Raw genomic sequence first — 22,592 nt, 5'->3', positions numbered from 1 at the left:
TCTTATATTTCTTCGATGATTCCTAGAGCTAGAGCCATTGGCGGGATGCAATAATTGATACTGCACTACTAAGAACAAAATCAGGTCTAAGCATTGGTTTTTCTGTTAAAGAAACTAAAACAATGGCTATATATACAATTTCAAAAAGACCATTTAATGCAACATGCCCGGATGGCACAATTGGTCAGCGCGTGGGACTTTTAATCCCAAGGTTGTGAGTTCAAGCCTCACTTCGGGCGTCTCCTTTTTTCGATTCTGTTATCGAATGAAATTTTTTTTCTCCTCCTCATTAGTTTCTCGATCCCTCTCTCTCTTGAATTTTCCAACTCCTTTTCTTATTTTACTTTAATTACCACGGGGGAACTCGTCTTTTTTTTTTTTTCGACGTATAACCGAACAAAGAAAATGGGCTTTGTTGGCTTTGATCTCTCTTGGGTAAGGATGACTGCATGAGTAAAGACTCAAGCAGATTGGATTGCTATGGAGAAGAACCATTTTAGCAAAGTTAAACAATTCAAAGGGAATGAAATTGAGGGCATTTCAAATCGCCTTTACATTGAAGCGTAACGGATTTGCCTTGTACTGCAATTTCAAACCTCAATCTGGGGCTTTTTTACCAGGGCAATTCAAATGTGACCCGGTACACCAGAAGCAAACCAAGTTCCCTACATTTCAAACAGGTCATCTGGAAAGGAGTGGCTGTTCTATTGTGCCTGAAATTGGAGCTCGTTCGAGTGATCTGAGCAGTTCAGGCTCTTCAGCTAAGATGGTCGATAGCGAACATACTACAAATTCTCCTGATGCTTAGACCCACGCGTAACCCTCTATATAAGTAAGAAACAAGGGAGCATGAGCGTTGGTCAGGGCGACCTGAACCTTGAAGCTCGTCGCTTTTCCTCTCGACATGGCCTCATCTTGAACTAGTTCAGCACGAATTGTTCAAGATCAGGGACTTCATATTATGCCTCGCTGACACAGATCTTGAAAACAGCAGCTTCCGGGTTGAGATACGTGTTCAAGAGTTCTAAATGTTCACATGAATAAAGTCGTCCATGGGATGTGCAGCTGAAACACCTCGAACAAGCCTAGCTAAGGCGGGTGCATGACGAAGATATATGCAAGCGAAGCTTAATGAAGACATACAACCGGCTCTACCTAACTCGCCATTCAGTTGAACGCCGGAAAGATATTCTCACCTATGAGTTGAGAATGGATGATTCTACCGTGGACGGATGCGATTCACTTCTGCGTGTAGAGAACGAAAGGAATGACGCTTTGACTGATGCTTTTCATAGTGCTGCTTCCGTTCCGCGAACGCCAGAGCCAAGCAAGATCAGCGCGCCGAGCTTTATGATGTTCCTCCACCGCGTCATCCAGGAAACCGCTCATGTCAGAGATAGCAAAGATGGTTGGATCTCCATGTCTGGGCATGTCCAGTCAATGCTATATCTCGGGTGGCCGAGTTGGTTCGCTTGATCTTTTTGCGACCGTCCCCATCACCCATTCCCGCCTTTCTCATAATCTGTTTCAACCACATCGTCGTCAGCATTTTGCGAAAGTTCCCAATCAAGCTTACGGCTACATTAATCTGCGGACCTCCGCAGGGCCGGACCGTAAATAATCGAGTAATGAAGGCCTTTCCGTGTTATCATCTGCTGGCAAGCCTTGCAGTAGCTTCCGCTCAGACCTTTCCGGGCTTCACCGTCACTATCACGAACAAACTTGGTGTTACTTATGGCGATATCTCTGTGTCCAATGGACAGCAGCTTCCGCGAGCAGGCAAGGGACTTTCCCAGGTCGTTATTTGCTTCACAGACTGCTGAACATTGCCATTAGATGTCCTCTCTCCGCCCAATATATCATCTTCTGACCACTTCTCTGCCACCGGCAAAGCCGTTCTCATAATGATGGACAGCGACGTCCCTGCGAACAGCACGTCTCGCACTACGCTGCTACACTGGCTCGTGCCTGATATCACAGGCGTGACGGACGGCACAAACTCTACATATCTTACACTGCCTCCGTCCAACGACGGTGTGCCGTATCAACCGCCATCACCACCGCAAGGCGATTATCCACACCGCTACAGCTTCCTTCTGTACGAACAGACGCGCGATTTCAGCATCCCTAGCACCGTCAATGCAAGTTCGAGGCGAGGCTTTGACCTCAAAGGCTTTTTGAACGACACAGGCCTTGTTACATCACTGGCGGCGAACTACATGCTCGTCGCAAATGTAAGTGGGCCAGCGAGCACAAGCTTTCCGCCTGCACTGTACACTGCAAGTAGTACACTAGCGTCTAGCGAAGCCGCTGCTACGGCCACATCCTCTGGAAGCTCTGGAAGCAGTGGATCCTCAGCAAGCACGACTAGCTCAAGTGCGTCGGGCACGGCCGCTACAACAAACTTATCAAACACGGGTGAGGCACAGGCATTACGAGCTGGCTCGGGCGTTGCTTTGCTTGCCGCTATCTTTGGAGTAATTTTGATTTAATGCTTAGGCTTCTGATCATGTACTCTAGTAGCCAAAAGACTCCACAAATAAAGTGTTGCTTCGCCGATATCAAAAGAGCGAGTGGCCAAGATGCAGATAAAATCAACGGCTTCTGCAATGGTCACTTAATTCGTAGTCATAGCGCTATTGGATCAGAAGCAGTTCTGGCTGAGATCAAAATCGTCGAAAGCAGTGGACAATCGACGCACGAAGGCTATCGAATGATTACGTTATCAGTTCTTGCCAATTGAGTACCCTCATGACTTCATTCGAGTCCATTAGCAATCGCTGGTTTTGGCTCTGTTTTTGACGCGAATCGCTGCATCTTCTTAAACGCATGATGCTTTCTCGACTTCCTCGGAGGTCCAATTCGAACTGCGAAGGTTTGGTGAGCGCCATCGCATCCACAAGCCTACCACTGTATGCTTGACGATTCATGCGTGACTTCGTGATTCGTGTTCTCCGTACCGTCGCCGTAATAGTACGACGCATTTTGGGGCCTGAGCTCTTGTTGCTTCACCTAACTTAATATCTTGGAAATGCGACCACTCAGCTCGGTGTGGGAGCTCCCACAACCCTGATACCCCAATCCGAAGGCGCATATGCGATCGCATAGTCTCTTGGACTCCACATTACAACCGGCGTGGGACCCTTGGCTTCGACCTTATACACACTCTCTCCTGTCTCCACGTTTCCAATCTCAAATCCTGTGCCTTCGTCACTGCCACCAGCTATGTACGTGCCATCACAACTAAAGCTGACAGTCTTCACCGGCCCGGCCTGTGCGTCAAACGTCTTGGCTGGTAACCAGCCATCTGTTCTGTACAACGATATGAGGCCATCAGAGGCGCCCGTAGCAACATATGCACCGGCTGGATGGTATGCAACGCAATTACAGGAGCTGTTGTGGGCGGGGAAACGAGCCAATTCATCAAGGGAGGGGTAGTCGAGGATTTTGAAAAATCCGTCTGTGGTGGTAGTGAGAAGAGAGTCGCCAGCCCAATTGAAACACGTCTGGTTGGTTTGGTCTTTCAGTCGAATCGTTGAGATTATCGTCCGTGACTCGCAGTCCACGCGGACTATGTCATCGTTCTGCACAAATCAGTTACGTTAGTCGTTGTACGTAGAAGAAGACAGGATGCGAGAGTTGCAAAACCTTTTTTCCAACCACAAGCTCTTTGCCGTCAGGACTCCAAGCGAGTGTGAAGCACAGCCCTCCCGCCTTAATCTCACCACTTGTCCCCTTGGCCCTCACATCCCAAAACCTAATCATCCCATCCTCGCCAACACTGACAATCTCCGGTTCGCCTCTAGGGTGAAACAGGACCTTCTCCGCCCGCTCTCCCCTCCAAACAAACTCGTGAATGTGAACGCGGGGTTTCTCCGGATCCCATACACGAATTGATTTTGATGCTAGCCCCGTCGCTATCTGGGTACCCAAAGGCGACCACGCGAGGGTTCGGACCTGCTGCGCGGCCACGGCTGAGCTGCCTCGAGGTGGATGTTCGGGATATGCAGTCGTTTTTTGACGCTTGATGTACGTCGGAAAAAGAGTGGTCTTGGGAGGGTGAAATCGAGTGACTGTCGCCGCTGTCGCCGCCGCCGTCGTGACCGCCGCCATGATTCTACTCCAACGTTTGAAAAAGTGCCACTATTTCGAGATCGTTGGTGCGTTAAGTCGGAGCTAGGGAATGTAGAACAGGGTATGAGGATGCGGAAGTTGAATGTTCGAACCGCTAGTCTTAATTTGGACTCAGCCTTGTCGACAATTTGGTGTATGCTGGCGTTGGGTCAGAGTTGAGTTCAAGACCCTCATTGTTCATTCTGCACTTGAACTGTATTGAACATGAGCATTCTAGACTAATGAGAGTGGTGTCAGCTCCTGCAGCTACGGAGAAGTGGCTAATTAAAGTAATCGCCAAAGCATGAAACTCGTCAATCGCACTGCTCTTCTTTCTCCGTCCGCTCAGCAACACGGAGACTAGAAATGCGATATGGTCGTCTTATTAGCCGGAAAACAGATCTTGATTGCTTCAATGAAGCATGGTACATATTTCTATCTCAAGCTATGTCAACTAAAAATTCAGCATCAATGGGTGTGTCTTAATTTTATGGGAGGTCGACGAAGATCGCGACTGTCTATTCAAGGAGAACGGGGCACTACTGTTGCTCAGTCGCTCTTGCAAAGTACGCATAGGAAAGCATTGAACACGTTGCATGAATTCCCAAAGCTCATCGCCTTGTAACTGAAGGCCAACAATAGACAGATCATACAGCATCAGCTTCGTAGGCACAATGTTTGCGGTCATTTTCCTGCTTATTCATGCTTGCTACTGCGGGATTGTGGCGCCGGAAAATACTTCGGACTCCCCTCAAAAGCTCCTTGGACGTGTTTTGAATCAATGGGACGCCAATGAGCACTGGTCACAATCCTCCCTCGTCCTTGCTCGTCGAAACTACGTCTACTCTCTCCACAACTACACTATTGAGCAGTCTGAAACGAAGAGCAGAGTCCGCTGGACCATGAGAGAAGGGAAGGAAATCTTGCCTTGGGGAAAACGTGGTTTCACAGCAAACCATCAAACACAGTAAGAATTTTGCGTTAGAGAAATGCATTTCGTTTTGTTGTACTGATGTTTATTATAGTAAATGGGATGCCAGCAATACATTCGTTGATAACAGGGGCAAGATTTGGATCCAGTTGTGCTATGTTACAGCAGAAGATGCCAAACAATTGGGCCCCTACATTGCCCAGTGCGTGAACAGATGGCACGCAGCATTAGGATGCAACAGCGGAGTCGGATTCTACATCAAGCAAAACTATTGCACCGACCCGCGGCGTGATGTTCACGTTATGGTAGACCAAAATGCTTATCGGGGGAAAGCAACGGTTGGGACTAGGCTCTACCCAAATAGCGGATATCCGCTTCATTGGATCAAGCTGCCTCTTCCAGCTCGCGTCGTTGGACAAGCGTATACACTTCAAGCTATAACTATTCATGAGCTAGGTGCTGCTGAATCACACTCTTTTTCTCAATATCATATTAATACTCCATAGGACACACATTGGTATTTCAATAGCCAAAGTCCTGACAAGGCTTGCACTCGGGAGCTTTTCGATACTTGAGAAGAACTGCCGCTTTGTGATGCCGCAAAATGGCCTAATCGTAACAGAATTGAATTACTGCTTCAGCTAACATTTACTTAGGGGCTATACCACGAGCAGAGCCGACAGGATTGGAGAGCAGCTGGCCTTGATATTGAATTCACCGCAATTCCGGGTTATCAAGCTGCAGTCAACTATGTAAACAATAATATCCTTGTCTGGCCTCAAGGGTCTCTGAAGCAGGGACAGCGGATAACCGTGAATGATATACTAACTTATGGTGAACTCAACCGTGACCCAAGATTCGCTCTCTGCAGGATTTGGGCAGGCAAAACTCATGTCCCATCGTGGGTCAGAGCTGATGGCACAAATTCTCTAGGCAACGTACGTCAGGGGGTGCCGTATGGTGCATTTGATTGGGATTCTATAATGCTATACCCGACAAGACCTGAATGGATATTTTGGAGATTAGTAAATGGCGTGAGACAAGAAATTCCTGGTATGTCCAGTTTCTCGCTTTGTGGAACGTTGGGTTCCATGTGGTAAAAGATCTGACATTCGTTCAGGTCCCCGGCCAGATTGGCCTTCACAAGAAGACATAGCTGCAGTCAAGTTTATGTACCCAGATTTACCGCCTCCGAACCCGTAGACCCTGAGCTATGCTGGTATCTTGCATCGAATGGTATGCGGTCATGAGAATAACGCAGCCATATAAATTTGAAATCAATGCAATACAAGCAGGTTGTATTTTGTGGTGGAAGTAAATGACATAGCAGCGATGATAAGAGAGTGCAAACTTAACGAGAATTGGGCATTGACTTTCTCAATCACAAGCCGCTTCACACTTTGACCTTGATGAGACTGAGTTCATCAGATTTAACCGTGGATCAGTGCATCTCGTGTATGTAGTTCTGAATGATTTCACTATATTAGCATATTTCAATCTCTGGACTTGTGTTCTCCGGATCCGGAGGGAAGGAGTCGAGCCAAGGCAGGTTCAAGCGCTAATGCGTGGATACGCGTATTGGCGGGAATACGAGACCAGGGGGGGATAGAAATGACTCGGAGATTTTACCAAAGTATTCCCTGGCCTGCGGGTGAGATGCCAATATTTAAACGCTGGCCATCTTTATTCCTGAGGGCCATATACTGTTCAGATCAAATGAGTTTTGGACATGATGGCCCAGCTTCTTATTGCGCCTGTAATCATTGCTCCAGCAGCGGGACTGCTCTGGTACAATTCGCGTCAGAACGCGCAGGATGACCAAGTTCCAACCTCTTTTCTACTCAAGACATGGGCCCTATCAGGATTTTTAGGACCTACAATCGCGGCCCCGGTTCAGCTTGCTATTGGCTGGCCTTTTGCCAAATTATTGCTTGGTGATCGATTTGATATATATCTGAAGGAGATGGGACGAACGGAGCAATCGCTCAAGACTTTGGACAGAGAAACTCTAGCTGCACGCCGTGAAATAGCTTTTTCTTTAGCCAACTTCGCAGGAAATGTATTCATGTCAACAATAGCCCCGCTAGTCGAAGAAATCTTGAAGTATGCGGCTTTGCGCATCGTGGAAAAATACTTTCCGGAAAAGGCCAGGACGAAGAGGAATTACGTTTTGATTGCTATGGCTGCCGGACTTGGCTTCGCGCTCGCGGAAAATCTCGCTTTTATTTCCCAAGGCTCGTCGGGAGAAACACAGGCTCGGCTTGCCTTGACCATCATTGAGCGAGGCATAGCTGGCACCTCCGGACACTTTCTCACTGCAGCGCTGACAGGATGCAAATTCGCGGAGTCTCGAGCTTCTGATGGCAGGCGCACAGGCATATGGTCTATCATCAAGGAAAGTCTACTGTACCACGGCTTGGGAAATTTTGGTCTCTTCACAATCAGCACGTTGTATGGTAATGTGGGATGGGTGCATCCGCGGGATCCCGTTGGCATTGGCGCTATGCTTGCGGTTGTACTCAGCGTGAATGCTATGGCAGCATGGAGTTTGGTTCGAAACTTGAACAAGATGGACGATGCGACTAGGAAAAAGTCGTCTTAACTAGAGCGGCGATGTGATTCTTATGTAAGTGACCCAAGCAACGGTTGGAATCCTCGCTGACGCACCAATACAGGGCATGATATTCGTTACAGAATATGTACATTAGTGATCTGACAATGATACCCTTCTCCGGTTCCATTATACCCTTACAGTAGAGCATTCTACTTCAAATGCGGCGACCCTGCCGTGGACCTTCTATGTTCATCCCCATGCGCCTGGTGACAAATATGCCTGGCCGCTTCTATCGGCAATTGAAGACAGAATCGAAGACAGAATCCGAAGTTCAATCCGGACGTCATCGCCCTTTTTTTTCTTTGGTATGTGTGTGTGTGTTGATGGCTGCAAAGACAAATGCAAAACATCAATATCTGACTCTGGTAGGAAACGTATGTAGTTGACCATACATTCATCCTCTTATCCCCACTGCTCGGAGGAGCCACTCGTATCTCCGCCACGACTACCCTGGCGATATATCTCCATGGGTAGAGGCCTCTGTCAGCGATTTAGTAAAGAGTACAGCGATGCAGGTTTGTGTTCAAGGGCAGCGTACCGTTCGGCCATATCCTTTCGCAGTCATCTCAGCGACAAGATTATCTAGGTTCCGCTGACGCAATTCCCTCATGTATCTTAGCTGCTCTTCACTGAAGCTGAAGGTTTCTTGGTTGTCAGGATCGGTGAAGTTTCGCAGCACGGCATATGCGATCAGGACGAGAGCACCCCCGCCCGCCATAACCAGCACGATAACTGCCCAATATTGCATCTTTGCAAGCCTGAGATTCCTCGAGAACGATAGGAAGAGTTCTAGAGTCGCCTCTCGAAACGAACGAAGAGATCCGGATGGTTCCGGCGGTGACTATGAGGTCTCAAATTTCAGGCGTGGTTAGAATTTGGACAGAGCGAAGATCAAAAACTGCCTGGGCTGTAGCAAATATCGATGCGAGCGCATGGGGCTCTTTGGAGCAGGCTAGGTCAGACGTATCACATGAGGCAGATCAGTGAGTGCGGGTTTTATCGGTCACAAAAGGTTGTTTCATGGCCTAAAAAGTCAGCAACTTCAAGAAAGACGAAAGACGCAAGTACGAAAGACCAAGTCTGCACCACCTGGTGCTTTTGTTGAAAGAGGTGGGGTCGAATGCACACGCGTCAGACGCGGGCGTAACCAGCCTCTCGCGAATGGGCAAGTTCCGTTCTCCGAGCTGCAAAACTGTACCAGTCGGGGACATACACGAAAGTGTGTCTGCGTACTTGAGTGCTTTCCATTGGTGCGCGCAAAGCCTGTCGTCAGATCCGGAGGGGTTGCAGTAGGGCTGCAGAAAATAGAAAAACCATTAGTTCATCATCGATTGGGGCGCAGCACCAAGCCCACGCTCCCGTCCCGGAACCGAGGATGCGATGCGAAAGCTTGACTTTCCTCGACCCTGCCGCTAAAGAAGCTTGAGCGGAACAGCCATGCCACCCACGAGAAGTCAGATCTGGGCTTTGCTGCCAAAACGTGTTTCGCAGGTTGCGGTTCAGAATGGTTACCCGCCCTTTTCTTGGCTGAGAACGCCTGATCGGGTGGGCACGACGGCCATGCCAGGCCCGTTTTTTGCTGGCTCGCCGAGATTCGCCACCGTAGATATTCGTGCGGGTTCGACGAGCTTTCTTTAACGTGATCATTGTATCCAACATCCGGGCCGAATGCAGCCGGAGCGGCCCTTGTACGCAACGCATACGGCACACCACACTGTTCAAGTCTCCGTTCGCCCCCATGTTCTGGAAAGGGCGCTAAGCAAATCGATTTTCGGAATTGTTCTCACGCGTCGCAAGATTGGCTTTCTTCAGACTTGTGAGGAGAACGAACTACAAAAGTACTTCTGTCTGACAGGATATGAAGTTGCGATGCACCGGTTTAATTTGAAAGCTAGTACGTCTTTTTGATTAGAATGATTCTCGGGCAAAGTAACACGACACTTGGAAATTTCCATATTGCCAGAGTGCGGAAGGCCTATTATGCCTCTGCATACGTTTGTATCATAATCATATGACATCTGATTTAAGTTATCTGCTCAAAACACTTCATCTTATATACTCACACACGCGCTCGCACACACACACACACATATTCACACGCGTACACACATGTCATTTGGTGAGATGCAAATCAGAGCAAGTTCAACTCAATCCAATCTTTCCGAATCCCACCGCGCCATTCCATGCTACTGTCGCCAAAATAAACCAGACCAGGTTTTCAAGACGCCAACCTATGCCGAAAATAGTTGAACCATTTTTCTCCTCTCGTGCCCATCACGAATAAGAATAACAGGGGTATATAGATATATAATTCGTACGCAATTGATGTACCTTCCAAATGAAAATACTTTTGAGAATATTTGGAGTCAGCTTCGGTAGATCGTCTTTGGCTAATATGCTGGGTTATGTCAGGCGCAAGGATAATACGACGGCGAATAATTTAACCGTGCAGCTGTAGCTGTGCTCCGTGGTTGTCGCCAACGGTATCGCTAAGGTTGATAAGAAGCTGGGCCAGGCATCTCTTTGTAGCAGCATCGTCCCGAAGTACGGCAGAGAACGTTGCATCCCTAAGCGGCTCGGGGAGACATTGCCTCAGCGCCTCTCTTGCTCTTGCATTGTCACTGAGCCGCAAGAAGCAGCGCACCACGTGTTTCAGCAGGCGCACTGTCTGTTGCTCAACGAGCTGATTAACCATGTTGCTGAGCACCGTGCCGACGGCATAGAAGCGCTCATATGTCTGGCAAATGTATGCCAAGCCGACATCATCAAGCAGAATCTTCTGAACAATGAAGATGGCAACCGTTTTGGACAGCTCAGAGCCCGTCTCCATGATACGCAGACAGAGAGGGATGATCTCCGTCGTCAGGAGGAAGTTGATAACCTCGCTGCTGTCATTTTTTACGAGCGCCCCAATTACGCCAAGAGAGGTAAGGCGTAAGTACTCGAAAGGTCTCGACTTTGACGTCGTATTGAGAAATGGGTAAAGAAAGAGCGGAATATGAGCTAGATTGGGTAAGCTTGGTTGCAACCTTTTCCGTAGGAAGTACCTACCAGCTAAGAAAAGCTGTCTCGTCTCCTGGTGAGAAGCTACGCATTGCAGAAGAGCAAGGGCGTTGCAGACTCGATTCGAGGCAGCTGCTGTAAGCTGCGAGGGGCTAAGCAGCGGATATACAGAGATAATCTCCTGCAATAGCGACGTCATAACACCTGTTTCCTGTTGGTAATGTATTCAAACACTTTGCCAAGAAGACAGATAATTACCGAAAGAGTGCCATAATACCAATGCTAATTCAGGTACAGCTTCACGTTTCTTGCTAAGCTCCAAGAGCGCCGTCTCTCGTGTCTGCGGGTTTAGCAGCTGCACGATGAACTCCATCGTCTTTCTTTGGTCCTCGCCGCCAAACTCAGCGGCAAGTCCATCGGCACCCACTCCCGAACCAAGTGTCCTATCTCCACCCATGTTGGCCATGCCCGCGGTAGCTGCTGCCAACGAGTTGGTTGTCAATCTGTCGACGCCTCCACCAAGGGAAAGAGAAGGGTTGGCCGACGATGCGTTACTAGCTGCAGCTAGGCGACCATATTGCTGCATACTGGCGTGTTGTTGCGGGTGAGTTGCATGCTGAGGATGGTGCGGCTGCGGGTTGTATGTCATGAATGGATCTTGCTGGTGGGAGAAGGCATGGCCGCCAAGTGCGTGTTGCATCATCGTTTCTGATTTGCCGCAAGCGGCTTATGGGGCTTTCGGTTCGTAGCGTCGGTGTAGTTCGAAAGGAGATACTTTGGAGAATGTGTTCTTTTCTTCTGGTGTTGTCTGTGGAGTAGAGACGTTTCCGAGGGTTGTGCTGAGACGAGCACAGACAGTTCAAATCGCTTACTTGAAATGGTTAGTGCATGAACAGAGATAGGACGGAGCGTGGAACTCGGATGACAATGATCCAGCGACGTCGCAGCCGATCGATGCATCGTCAACTTCTTGTTCTGAACAAGAGATCTAGATCATTTAGAAAGACGTACCTGCGTGCAAAGAAAAAAAACTTTGCTGTAATTTTCCCGTTTTACGAATTCATCATAATCTTTTACAAGTCACGAAAGCGTGACATCGAGTGACAGTTTAGGACAGAAAGATTAGATTCGCTACCATACCAATCGATTGACAGAGTTTCACCTAGGTAATCAAATGAGCAAATATACATTCTCAATGCAACAAGAATAAGAATGTTTGCGAATATTGAAAGAGCCCATATTCAATAAAGGCTTGTATTGTTAGACAAGGTCACAACATGCCACCAACTATTATTATCAGCCTAATATCGTCAATGACTATCTTCCATTGTTGCTAACTCGTCGGCAGTATAATCTGATTTCGCCTCTCGTAATCTCACAAAGGCTGCCATGATCAGCAGGGCTACTCCTCCGCAAGCCGCTGCAAACCAGAACACATTTTTGTAGCTTTGTCTCACCCCTTGGTCTTCTGTCTCCTTTGATATAAGCGCCCCAAAACCCAGAAAGAGTGCAATTCCAAGTTGCAATAGGCTATTGATCAGTGCGCCTGCTAATCCCTGTCTTTTCAGAGGCATGGACGTAGTTATGAAGATATTCGTGACTGAGAAGGTGATGTCTATTCCGATCGTACAACAAAGACATGAAGTGAATATATAAGCCCAATAGTTTGCGTCAACAGGTATTATCGCAAAAAGCAAAGCAGAAACAACGTATGATGCACCGGCGATAAGTATTAGTACGGTACCAGGAATTTTATGGAGGAAGAAACCTCCGACTGTGGCAATAATGCAGCCACCAGCGGCGAGTGGTCTGGGATAGTCGTCAGTAAGTAATTTTAAGTGGACCAGTCCAACTTACGTATACCAGACAACAAGTTGCATGGGAGTACCGCCCATGACGTCTGTCATGTAGAAGGTTGCATAAAGCAGGTAATTTCCGAGGACTCCATACTGAAATATCAATGCTATGCAAAGTGGTTTCATATACTTGACGCAAAATAGATCGAATGGTAGCAACGGTTGTTCAGCAACCCAGCCTTCGACGTAAAGAGCCACTATGAGACATAGGATACCTGCGATCATTGTCGCATAGATGTACGGCGTCGACCAACCTTTCGGGGCATCTGCGCTATCCGTTATGGCGAACACAATAAGTATCAAACCAGCAGAGATGAGAACTGCACCCCACCAGTCCATTTTGACGTCCATGTTCTTTCGAACACTCCAGTCAGACGGGATAGCCCAAAATGATATGGCCGCCGTAGCAGCGGATATGATGGCCCCAATGAAGAAGTACCATCGCCATGTTGTGTATTGAGCTGTCACGCCGGCAAAGAAGATTCCTACGAAAAAGCCTAAGGGCGCACAAGCTCCATAGACACTGAAGATAATGTTTTTTCTTGGGCCTGGTCTGTATATGCTTCCCAATAGCATCAAGCTTGAAGGAAGATACGCAGCCGGACCAAGGCCTCCAATTGCCCTCGCCAAATCGATCATAATTTCGTTCTGTGCGAATCCGGCGATCAGAGCCCATATGGTCAACCATGACACTCCTCCCACGTACACAACATAGCCCCCATACATGTCAGCCACTCGGCCGAACACGAGTAGAAAGCAGGCTATGACGAGTGAAAAGGCGTTTGCGGGCCATGTCTGCGTTGCAGGGGGAATGTTGAGGTCCTTGGCAATAGTAGGTAGAACCACGTTGAACCCGGAAACGAAATACTCTGTCAAAGCCTGGGACATGGCCACAGAATAGCAAAATCCTAGTTCCGACCATGCTGATTTGAATTTCGATGGTCGTTGGCGGCCCAATCGATTTAGCCGTGCCTCTATGGACTCTTCAACACATATTGCAGGTTTGTTCGTTGGCCGGGGTGGACTGGTAGACATTAGATAAAAGTGAGATGTCCTGGTCCAGGGACGGTTGTTCTGGGCATAAACGAGATGGCCGAGGAACAAAAATCATAACAACAGCCATGAGAGAAGCGATGTATTTGGAAGGACGCATCATAATTACCATATCACCGAACCTTATAGTGTCTTTGAACGCCTTCGGAGTCCACGGATTCCGTGTTGAGATAACAGCGAAAATTGCTTTGCAATGTTCATTATGACGACTGCGAAAGTTATGTGACGACCCCGTGCATTGGCAGAAGATAAAATCCGAGCTGCGCATGCCGGATAATTGTCGTTGGAGTGGCGACTTTACTCAATAGAAAGGCGGCAAAGACTTTGTGAGGCACGATGACGACCACTAAACCGCTTTTGGCTCTGTATTACTAACAGAATTCCTGCCGAAAGGGCGTATGATAATGATCATGTCACTTTTCCGATCTTTGGTTGGCTGCTTCGAAGTCTTGTGAGGACTTAAGTGAGCCTTGGCCTCGTTGATTACCAAAACAGAGTTCAGTTTGGCCCGATTTCTGAAAGGCAGTCTTTATCAATGCTTTGTCCAGGACACGTGTAGGTTCCATATGGTTGTGGAAAAATGGAAAGAAGAGCATATGCTCTTCCTGCCATGTAAGAAAAAATCGAGCAAATGATGATACAAGCTGGCACACAGACTATGCACAGATCGGTAGACGAAAAATATCATCTTTTGCAGACCGAGCTCTGAGATTCTGAAATGATCATGAAATACTTCTACAGTTGTAGGGTATTGAGGAAGCTTGGAATAGCTGGTTAAAAAACATGCGTCTATTCTACCAAGCTCCAGGTTCAAATGCGTTTGAACAAAATTTCAAGCAAATGGGCACCCTCCTCTCCCGCTAGCCATGAGTCTTTCCTTCGTTTGTGCCATCTCGGCCGTACCTTTGCCCTCCAAATGTTTGGGGCCAACATTGGGGACATCGTAGCCCTCTGGCTTGTATTGAGGACCGGGAATTGGCAAGCCTCGCATCCACTTCACCCATGTCTGGAGGCTCAGCCAGCGATTAGTGAAGTTATCTGGATAGTACCAGGGCTCGACTTCGTAGTACATGACGTTGTATTTGCCATACTTGTTGGGCTTTTCGGACGTCACCCGCATCTTCATCGCTTGCGGCCGTGGAAGGAACAGGTACCTGATGATATATTTGCGAATGTGAAGGGCATTGTGAATACAGCTCTGCAGCCACGAAGGAGGCATTTTATACATCATAGCCTCCCGAAGTCGATCGTCCATAAGTGCGGCGACCACATTCTCTCCGATTCCGTGCAGAGGCTTTGGCACGTCATATAGGAGCATTTTAGTGGTTTCAACTGCAGTTTGGTGGTTGTCCTTCGTGGGTAGCATGACTTTCTGCTCGTACATTAGGGCCCAAACTTTGACCTCCTCAAACCATTCGATGCCGTCTTTCCAACCTCGCTTGTAGCTTGGCAATTCCTCGTAAGAGATGCCCATTGCGTCGCCAACCGATTTCCAGAAGGTGCCAGTTGCGCATACTTCTAGCGGGGTCAGCTCACGCCACTCGAACGTATTGACCCATCGCACGGGCTCTACAGCAAAAAGTGAGAGAGTATAAAGCATGTCTTCATTGGATATCTGGCCAGATGCTTGGTATAATGAGTGCAGATAGTTCATTCGCGCAATTGCCGTGTTGGCACGCTCTGAACTTGGGGGCGATCCAAGGAACTCTGCAATCAAAACGGCGGTATCCGTCAATCGCTGAACACGGCATTAGTCACGAGCAAAGTGATTATTTTCATCCTTTCATGTACTGACCCTAGGCGCCAGTTCCTTGGTGGAAAGCTGCTTAGTCTTCACCAAAAGCTTGCTGATCGTCGGAATCCCATATGTTCTGAAAACCACGTCAACCAATTGGCCTTCGCAGATCGAATAAAGCCCTGAATACGCACCTGAAGAGTGCAAACTGCAGGGACTTTTCACCAATGAACGGGAATTCGCATTCAAACACACTGCGCAGAATGGCCTGCGCATCATCCGCTGTCATCTTGGAAAAATCGGCACGTGTTTTGTAGGGGTACTTCTTCGCGATTCTGTCCCTTCTTCGGTACCTGAGCAGGCGCACCAGTGCCAGGTAGCTAATGCCCGCCCCTAAGCCGAGCTTCCATGCCGGGGCATCTTTGATGAGCGCGCGCAACTTGTCCATGGTCGGGAGCTGCTCGAGTGCGGCTGTAGCATAGTTTCGGATGACTTCAGAAGTCATCTCGAAAAGCGCAAAGTACGAAATCAGGACAAGCGATTGCGAGTATGGAATATTGAGTAGTGATGATGATTTAAACTTTTGCGTGCCCCTTAAGAGCGTGGAGCAGCTGACGACGTGATGCGTGCGTGTAATCGTAGGGTTGCGGTTATTCGGCCAAATCGGGTAACCGGGCTATTCCGACACGGCTTAGTTCTAGCGCCTGGCAGGCTATACTCGTGGCGAAGTAACGGTCGAATTGAAAGAGGTAGCTTTTGAACATCTGTTGTAGAAGTACATCTCCAGCGTCCTTATCAACGTAACGTGTCTGAATAACATCTGATCCCAACGCCAGGGTTGAATCAGCATGGTTGATGGCGTCGCAGGATTGTGACACCGAGGATTTTTCCTGATCTGAAGCAATCCTTGCTGACTCGCGTCGGCTGACCCTTGGACAGCGAAGCAGAAAGTACAGAAAATTCTGCAATTTCCATTCACGAAAAGTGGCCTGAAATACGAAGGATTGGCGGCCTCGTTAAGACCGGCAGCCGCACTACAAAACGTGCAGCCCCGTGGAGAGATAACCCCATGGTCCGAGAATCACGCAACGTGGTGTGGGGTCCTTGGAATTGATCCTATCTACCAGATTGATTGTCATCAGCGAGGTTGACTTGTTCTAAGCGCTCATCCGTCCTTGTCAAGTCCTGCTTGTCACTTCGGCAAACTTTTGACTTTCCATGATGCGAGGATCGACACTCGGCTCTTCCGGATGCTGGTCCTTCTAGAAGACGAATAAGATCTACGAATCATTTCGGGTAAATCTGTCGAGGGCAATCATTGTTGGGGTGTTCACTCAATTTTGCACCGCCTCTATATATGAATGTTGACTGTATCGTACGATCGCCTTAGATATCTCGCGTTTGCCCTCGAACTTGACCACGAAGTGTCGATCAAAAAGGCATGCCCTAACCTTGCTTATGCAGTAGATGATTTATTCTGCGTTTCAAATTCCAGGCTTCGCGTAGAACTTTTTTCCCCATTCGTGACGACTCAGTTTCTAACTTACGTTGGCTTGGAAACAGTTATGGAATCAAAGGATTGCATGTCTGATGCAAGCGCTAAAGTAGCGTGATATCTACAACCGCGGCTCGACATCGCTAAGTCGACAACGCAGTGACGAAGCAACCGAGATCCGCTAGGGCGGAAAATTGATAGTGGATAGACTTGATCCACAGCTGATCAATCGATACTGCTTTCACGGTTATTGGTTACTTGCGCGTTTTCATCTGACACGTGTTTCGAAACTTCATCGCGTAGCACAAGCCAGGTTCAGCATCAGTCAAAACATTATCATGCCATCAATTTTTGCTTCTCTAAAGTAAACTCTCGTACTTATCAATGCCATGCTTCTGTCCCATTTGATTTTGGGACTGCATGTTGCCCATCCCGCCAAAAGTATTGCTTGTCGTTGTTTGTTGTTGCTGAGCAGGTGGCGGCGCAATGCTAAAGTTTGAATACGGCGATTTAGGAGGGGGTGGGATCGCAAAGGAACTCGTTTGCTGCTGTGAGAGTGAACTTGTAGAGGCCTGTGACCCCCACGCATTGATACCCGAAGACGTCGTGTAATTCGGGGTCGTCGCGGTTGCGCTATTTGAACCCCATACAGACGCGCTACTCATATTCGCGGCTGAAGACCAGTCAATCGTCCTGCTTGAGGCAGTGGTTGCCTGCGAAGTCGGGCGTAATGGCAGAATGGGCTGCATGGGCTGTATTGTTTGCAAGGGCGTAGTGCTAAAGCTGGACGCGCCTATCGTATTTGTCGACGACGGTGTAGAAGGCTGCAACGTCGTGAAAGCACTTAGAGACTGATCCGGTGTCACGGTTCGAGATACGCTGTTCTGGGCTGGTTTTAATGTGCTCATCGTCTGTGGTTGCGGCGGTGTCGACCACGAAAAGGTTACTGCTGGGCTTGTAGTTCTCGAACCTGAAGGTCTTGGTACGGAAGGCGACGGTTGTGACCAAGAATCTAATGAGCTGTCGAAGACGTTGCTATTGGCTCTGCTCTGCTTATCTCGGCCTAAAACAAGATTTTCAAAGTCATGATTATCCCCAGAAGCGTCATCGAGACCGTTGGTGCGATTCGTCGGCGCCAAACTAGACATGAAATCCGCTCTATTGGCAGTAGTGGCGTTTGTAGCTGAGAGCTCTTGTAATTTCCGCGTGTGTTCTGATTCAATGCGTGATGAGAGCGATTTGATGAGTGCCATGAAGGCTTGGAACTGTTGCAGGTTGAGGAGAGGTCCTAAGCTCATGTTCCAGAGGATGGGTAGTACATCCATGGCTAGAAAATCGGAGTCCGCGATCTTCCCAATCTCTTTGAAGACATCCAGAGCGGCCATCTAACGCGTCCGTTAGTATAGACCTAGTAGACAAGAACAAGGGATTTTTTACCATAACAGCGGGCTCTTTCGTTTTGATAGCTTTCAAGAGTGGCACAACCTTCTCTTGGATAGTATATTTGTCCAAAATAACGCTTTGCTGTTTCTTTTTGCTCTGTTCTTGAGGATCGAACCCGTCCAGCCCATCACCACCATCGGTTTCTCCACCTGGTGTTCCACCACACAGAATTTGTAGTGCCTCTAGCCCACGGATCTTGATACCAAGACTACTAGTCTTACTAAACACAGTTGCGATAACAGGGAAGACGTCATTTTTCACTGTTGAAAAATCAAGAGTCGACAAAATGACAGGCAGCGTGCCAAGCGATGCGTCAACTAGTGAGTGCGTTTGCGACTCCATCGCCAACTGTATGATAGGCCAGATATCGTCTTTGAATACCTTGCCGTTTGTGTTCTCTGCTATGAGCGCCACATTCTCCAGGAGGACCATGAGCCCAGCTTCCTTCGAACTATCGCGTTCTTGAGTCGCGGCGTCTTTCTTATGGCCCCCACCACCACTAGGGAGGAATACTTCGCGCAGCTTTGGCACGACTTTTTCGTTAACCGCACGTTTAGACGAGGGCATAAGCTTTATCATCTTGAACACATTTTGCAGAATGAGGGCGATGAGTTCACGGTCTTTCATCTCTTCCAACAACACTGGCAAGACTTTCTTCTCCAACACCGTCTTAGGGAACTGACTGATGATACGTGGAAGGCCTCTGAGGAATTGGGACTTCTCATTCGGTGTTTTCGCCGGCAAGGATTCCAGGAAGCGGATTGTGGACACGAGGATGTTGTCGAAGTACTCTGCTTCCTGAAATTCACGCGCAGTCATGCGTGCTGCAGGTTTTCTCGTGATGAGCCTTGGGAGCAAATTTAACACTGGGCGTGGCAGCGGTGTGGATGATAGGAAGTTGTTTGCTTGTGTTGGAGTAGTTGAAGAAGAAGCAAAGAGTCGCTTGTATGCGCTTATGCTCATGTTCGTCTCCAACGGACTCTGATGCGGCGAGTTGTACAGAGCCACGATTAACAGCCCCAGCGAGAACATGTCCGCGGGCGCGGAAGCTTTACTGTCCATGACTAGATCCGGAGAAGAGTAGTCTAGATTAAGCTGTACGAACCTGGGGAGTCTCGCATCAAAGTAAAGAATTTCCGAGACCGCTACAGGTGGCGCAGACGTCGCAACCGTTGATCCTTCGCTCTTGCCTGAAAAGCCGAGGCCAGCAATCTTCCAGTCGCCCTTTGCGTTGATGAGGATTGCGTCTGGCGTCAGGTTACAATGCACAAGCCCCGCACTCTCGTGCAGAAATTCCAGTCCCTTCCCGACTTGCAACAGACCCTTCTGAATCTCCAGCTCGTCAATCTCAATGTCTCTCCTCTTTTTGCCTCCGCTCTCTGGGTCGTCGACGACATATCTGCTGCGCCGCCCCCCTACACCTCCTGATTTTTCCTGCTCATCCTTCTCTTTCAGGAGAGATGCAAGGCTTGCTGTCACTGGTTCCGTGGCGAATTGTAGTCCTCCACTCCTCGTGTCCTCCACTGGCTCCACGAGCTCTAGTATGCTGGGATGTCGTAGCCTGGCCAGCGAGGAGGCCTCTCTCTTCAAGCGCTCAACGACAGCATCCTGTGCAGACTTGATGGAGGAAGAGCTGCCTCTGGAGGAGGCCAATCCGCCGGTGTGGGGTTCTAGAGTCTTCCGGTCGAAGACGAAGACCGAAACTGCTTTGCCGGTGCTCCTGTTCTTGGCCTCAAAAATGCGCCAAGGGCCAGCAGTGGAGGCGGGTGTGTCGGCGATCTTGTAGTTGGCGTTTATGTTGGATTGGAATGACTTCAACGCCGAGGACCACATCGTGCTGTTGTCGCGTGGCCAGATCGGTGGTGGTGATGTGTCATTTCTCTTGCCCCGAGGTAACGGTCAGCAATCCATCCAATGGATGCAAGCGACGAATGTCAAGCAAGAGAAGCTCTGGCCGTGCCAAAGTATAACCCGCTCATAGACGAATGACGAGGTCCCGTAAGGGTCTGTATATCAGTCCGCTGTCCAAACGATGGAAAAGACGTTGCAGATGGCGAGAGCGCCAATAGGGATTGGACGGCGTGAATTGCGGGGCTCAGTTGTTCCTACGACGGAGGAGCGAATGAATTTGCCTTGAGTAATTAGTTATCGGAAGAGAAACTCGAACTCAAAGGCGTGGACGAGCTGATTCCATTCCCTCTGCCTAGAGGCCGCCTACCGCAGTGACGGAGATGTTGGCGACTCCGGCATGTGGCGCGCGGGCTGTGGCTCATGCGGTTCACCCGGGCGAGTCATGATCCACCATCATCTTCACGCCGTCAGCGTACGGGGTGAGTCCAAAAAAGTCGCGCCCAGCAAATGACATCCGTAAATAAGCTCCGTTATCCGCACTGCCCACCGACATCGCTCCTCGTTCCTTAGTTTATCAGTCATCTCCCCCTTCTCCTCGTCCTCCTTGGGTATTACGTTAAGTCAATTGGGCCTTTTGCACATCGAGGCACCGCCATGTTCCAACGGAGTACCCGGCGGGCGTTGACTTCGCTTACTCGAACCACACCGTGCACAACATCGACCACGCGACTAGCCCCTGTTTTGGTGCAGAGGGGCCAGCGATGGTACAGCATACATGCCAATCATGCTGCTGAGCGGGGGCTTGATATTGAGCCCTCAAAGCTGTCTATCACCAAGACGACGACGCCGAAGGAGCTGGTGCCGAATAATGAGCTCGTCTTTGGACATTCGTTTACAGGTGCGACTTCAGACATTTCCGTACACAGAATCCGTGCACCCAGCTTATTCTATTTGCTACAGACCACATGCTTTCCATCGAATGGACTGCATCAGAGGGCTGGCTCAATCCGCGGATAACTCCCTACCAAAACCTGTCGTTGGATCCCGCGACGTGCGTCTTTCACTACGCATTCACCTGCTTCGAGGGCATGAAAGCGTACAAAGATGCCAAGGGTCAAATTCGTCTCTTCAGACCAGACAAGAATATGCAACGGTTGAATAAATCCTCCGCCCGCATCGCATTGCCCACCTTTGACGGCGACGCTCTCATCGATTTAATAGGCAAGCTTGTCAAGCTTGACGAGCGCTTCATCCCTAGGTATTGCAACCCTCCACTTCCGGCTCCTCTTACTTATTACGAATGCTGACTTGGCCTGTTTGCCAATAGAGATCCGGGCTACTCCCTGTATCTTCGACCGACAATAATAGGCACACAGCGAACCCTGGGCGTTGGCCCTCCTGGTTCAGCCCTCCTCTTTGTAATCGCATCTCCGGTCGGTCCATACTATCCTACGGGTTTCAAAGCCGTCTCCCTTGAAGCAACAGACTACGCTGTTCGCGCCTGGCCTGGAGGTGTTGGCGACAAAAAGCTGGGTGCTAACTACGCGCCATGCATTGTCCCTCAGATGGCTGCCGCCTCGCGTGGCTTCCACCAGAACCTGTGGCTATTCGGCGAGGAGGAATATGTGACTGAGGTGGGTACGATGAACCTCTTTGCGGCATGGAAGGACAAAGAGACGGGTGTGCCGACGCTTGTGACTGCGCCCTTGGACGGAACCATCTTAGAGGGCGTAACTAGAGATAGTATTCTTGCCCTTGCGCGCGAGCGGTTGGTCCCCAAGGGCTGGAAGGTTGAAGAGAGAAAATACACCATGCAAGAAATTTCCGATGCCGCGGATGAGGGTCGCATGCTCGAGGTGTTCGGTGCTGGAACAGCTGCAGTCGTGTCTCCGGTACGAAGGATCAGTTGGAAGGGTCGGTTGATTAATTGTGGGCTACCAGAAGACCAGGAGGCGGGACCAATTGCTCAGCAGATGAAGGATTGGATTGAAGGGATCCAAAGGGGAGAAGAAGAAGGCCATCCTTGGAGTCATATCGTACACTAGACCGTCTTCTTCTGTTTCTGAGTTCGTCTATTGCGAATTGACCGTGGCGTTTTAACAGAAGCGTTAGAAAAAAGCTGCACTAGCCCTTGGATAGATGAGAAGAGGCCAGTCTGTGTTATCATTTCGAATGTTAAGGGCTGCGAAAGTCGAATCACATGAGGGCTTATATCTTTAGAAGAAGCAGGATCTTTCACATCCTCGTGGCCGTCGGAGAAACTTGGTAGTAAGGATGTTCAATGTCACCTGAGCTGGATAGTTAGTTTCCCAGTGCTTGTTCTTCATTATTTTTCTTCAAAATTCCTTTAATGATGTATTAAGCTGCTTATTTGTCTCTTTTGATGGCCAGAACCGTATGTACTAGCCATGGTTTTCACCAGCTTGAGATATTCTAAACCGCGGCATGGAGTGCTTTAAGCTTAGGATGCATGACGTTGTTTAACATGATCCCTGCAT

General features: G+C 49.0%; 10 protein-coding genes and 1 non-coding gene across 11 annotated transcripts; 5 read left to right on the top strand and 6 right to left on the bottom strand.

Annotated features, from left to right (window-relative positions):
• Positions 1-165: 165 nt before the first annotated feature.
• PV09_02630 lies at positions 166-239 on the top strand. The gene has a single exon. It is a non-coding gene; the product is annotated as a tRNA-Lys (tRNA).
• Positions 240-1,046: 807 nt separating this feature from the next.
• PV09_02629 (uncharacterized protein) lies at positions 1,047-2,742 on the top strand. Its single transcript, XM_016355703.1, has 2 exons — positions 1,047-1,779; positions 1,837-2,742. The coding sequence occupies exons 1-2, from the start codon at positions 1,629-1,631 to the stop codon at positions 2,490-2,492; spliced, it is 807 nt and encodes a 268-aa protein (XP_016216839.1). The 5' UTR covers positions 1,047-1,628; the 3' UTR covers positions 2,493-2,742.
• On the bottom strand, positions 2,464-4,171 carry PV09_02628 (uncharacterized protein). Its single transcript, XM_016355702.1, has 2 exons — positions 3,649-4,171; positions 2,464-3,584 (listed from the first exon to the last, which is right to left on the bottom strand). The coding sequence occupies exons 1-2, from the start codon at positions 4,111-4,113 to the stop codon at positions 3,042-3,044; spliced, it is 1,008 nt and encodes a 335-aa protein (XP_016216838.1). The 5' UTR covers positions 4,114-4,171; the 3' UTR covers positions 2,464-3,041.
• A 616-nt stretch (positions 4,172-4,787) lies between these two features.
• Positions 4,788-6,247, top strand: PV09_02627 (uncharacterized protein; the record flags this gene model as incomplete). The annotated part of the gene is made up of 5 exons (XM_016355701.1): positions 4,788-5,080; positions 5,139-5,465; positions 5,551-5,635; positions 5,701-6,097; positions 6,165-6,247. 5 exons carry the CDS (start codon positions 4,788-4,790, stop codon positions 6,245-6,247), a joined length of 1,185 nt encoding a protein of 394 aa, XP_016216837.1.
• A 446-nt stretch (positions 6,248-6,693) lies between these two features.
• PV09_02626 (uncharacterized protein) lies at positions 6,694-7,784 on the top strand. Its single transcript, XM_016355700.1, has 2 exons — positions 6,694-7,670; positions 7,720-7,784. Exon 1 carries the CDS (start codon positions 6,774-6,776, stop codon positions 7,644-7,646), a length of 873 nt encoding a protein of 290 aa, XP_016216836.1. The 5' UTR covers positions 6,694-6,773; the 3' UTR covers positions 7,647-7,670; positions 7,720-7,784.
• On the bottom strand, positions 7,660-8,739 carry PV09_02625 (uncharacterized protein). Its single transcript, XM_016355699.1, has 3 exons — positions 8,197-8,739; positions 8,051-8,138; positions 7,660-7,985 (listed from the first exon to the last, which is right to left on the bottom strand). Exons 1-2 carry the CDS (start codon positions 8,404-8,406, stop codon positions 8,061-8,063), a joined length of 288 nt encoding a protein of 95 aa, XP_016216835.1. The 5' UTR covers positions 8,407-8,739; the 3' UTR covers positions 7,660-7,985; positions 8,051-8,060.
• An 841-nt stretch (positions 8,740-9,580) lies between these two features.
• PV09_02624 (cell differentiation protein rcd1) lies at positions 9,581-11,468 on the bottom strand. The gene is made up of 3 exons (XM_016355698.1): positions 10,920-11,468; positions 10,710-10,865; positions 9,581-10,661 (listed from the first exon to the last, which is right to left on the bottom strand). Exons 1-3 carry the CDS (start codon positions 11,362-11,364, stop codon positions 10,099-10,101), a joined length of 1,164 nt encoding a protein of 387 aa, XP_016216834.1. The 5' UTR covers positions 11,365-11,468; the 3' UTR covers positions 9,581-10,098.
• Positions 11,469-11,880: 412 nt separating this feature from the next.
• Positions 11,881-13,845, bottom strand: PV09_02623 (uncharacterized protein). The gene is made up of 2 exons (XM_016355697.1): positions 12,519-13,845; positions 11,881-12,470 (listed from the first exon to the last, which is right to left on the bottom strand). Exons 1-2 carry the CDS (start codon positions 13,550-13,552, stop codon positions 11,972-11,974), a joined length of 1,533 nt encoding a protein of 510 aa, XP_016216833.1. The 5' UTR covers positions 13,553-13,845; the 3' UTR covers positions 11,881-11,971.
• Positions 13,846-14,253: 408 nt separating this feature from the next.
• On the bottom strand, positions 14,254-16,261 carry PV09_02622 (uncharacterized protein). The gene is made up of 3 exons (XM_016355696.1): positions 15,500-16,261; positions 15,366-15,441; positions 14,254-15,308 (listed from the first exon to the last, which is right to left on the bottom strand). Exons 1-3 carry the CDS (start codon positions 15,808-15,810, stop codon positions 14,403-14,405), a joined length of 1,293 nt encoding a protein of 430 aa, XP_016216832.1. The 5' UTR covers positions 15,811-16,261; the 3' UTR covers positions 14,254-14,402.
• An 864-nt stretch (positions 16,262-17,125) lies between these two features.
• Positions 17,126-20,438, bottom strand: PV09_02621 (uncharacterized protein). Its single transcript, XM_016355695.1, has 2 exons — positions 18,238-20,438; positions 17,126-18,185 (listed from the first exon to the last, which is right to left on the bottom strand). The coding sequence occupies exons 1-2, from the start codon at positions 20,074-20,076 to the stop codon at positions 17,160-17,162; spliced, it is 2,865 nt and encodes a 954-aa protein (XP_016216831.1). The 5' UTR covers positions 20,077-20,438; the 3' UTR covers positions 17,126-17,159.
• A 310-nt stretch (positions 20,439-20,748) lies between these two features.
• On the top strand, positions 20,749-22,139 carry PV09_02620 (branched-chain amino acid aminotransferase; the record flags this gene model as incomplete). The annotated part of the gene is made up of 3 exons (XM_016355694.1): positions 20,749-20,992; positions 21,055-21,352; positions 21,422-22,139. 3 exons carry the CDS (start codon positions 20,749-20,751, stop codon positions 22,137-22,139), a joined length of 1,260 nt encoding a protein of 419 aa, XP_016216830.1.
• Between the last annotated feature and the right edge of the window lie 453 nt (positions 22,140-22,592).

Source organism: Verruconis gallopava, assembly GCF_000836295.1.
Source record: "Verruconis gallopava strain CBS 43764 unplaced genomic scaffold supercont1.6, whole genome shotgun sequence".
Lineage (NCBI taxonomy): Eukaryota > Fungi > Ascomycota > Dothideomycetes > Venturiales > Sympoventuriaceae > Verruconis > Verruconis gallopava.
The sequence above is the reverse complement of the archived record's forward strand: the minus strand, read 5'-3'. Positions and strand labels throughout refer to the sequence as shown.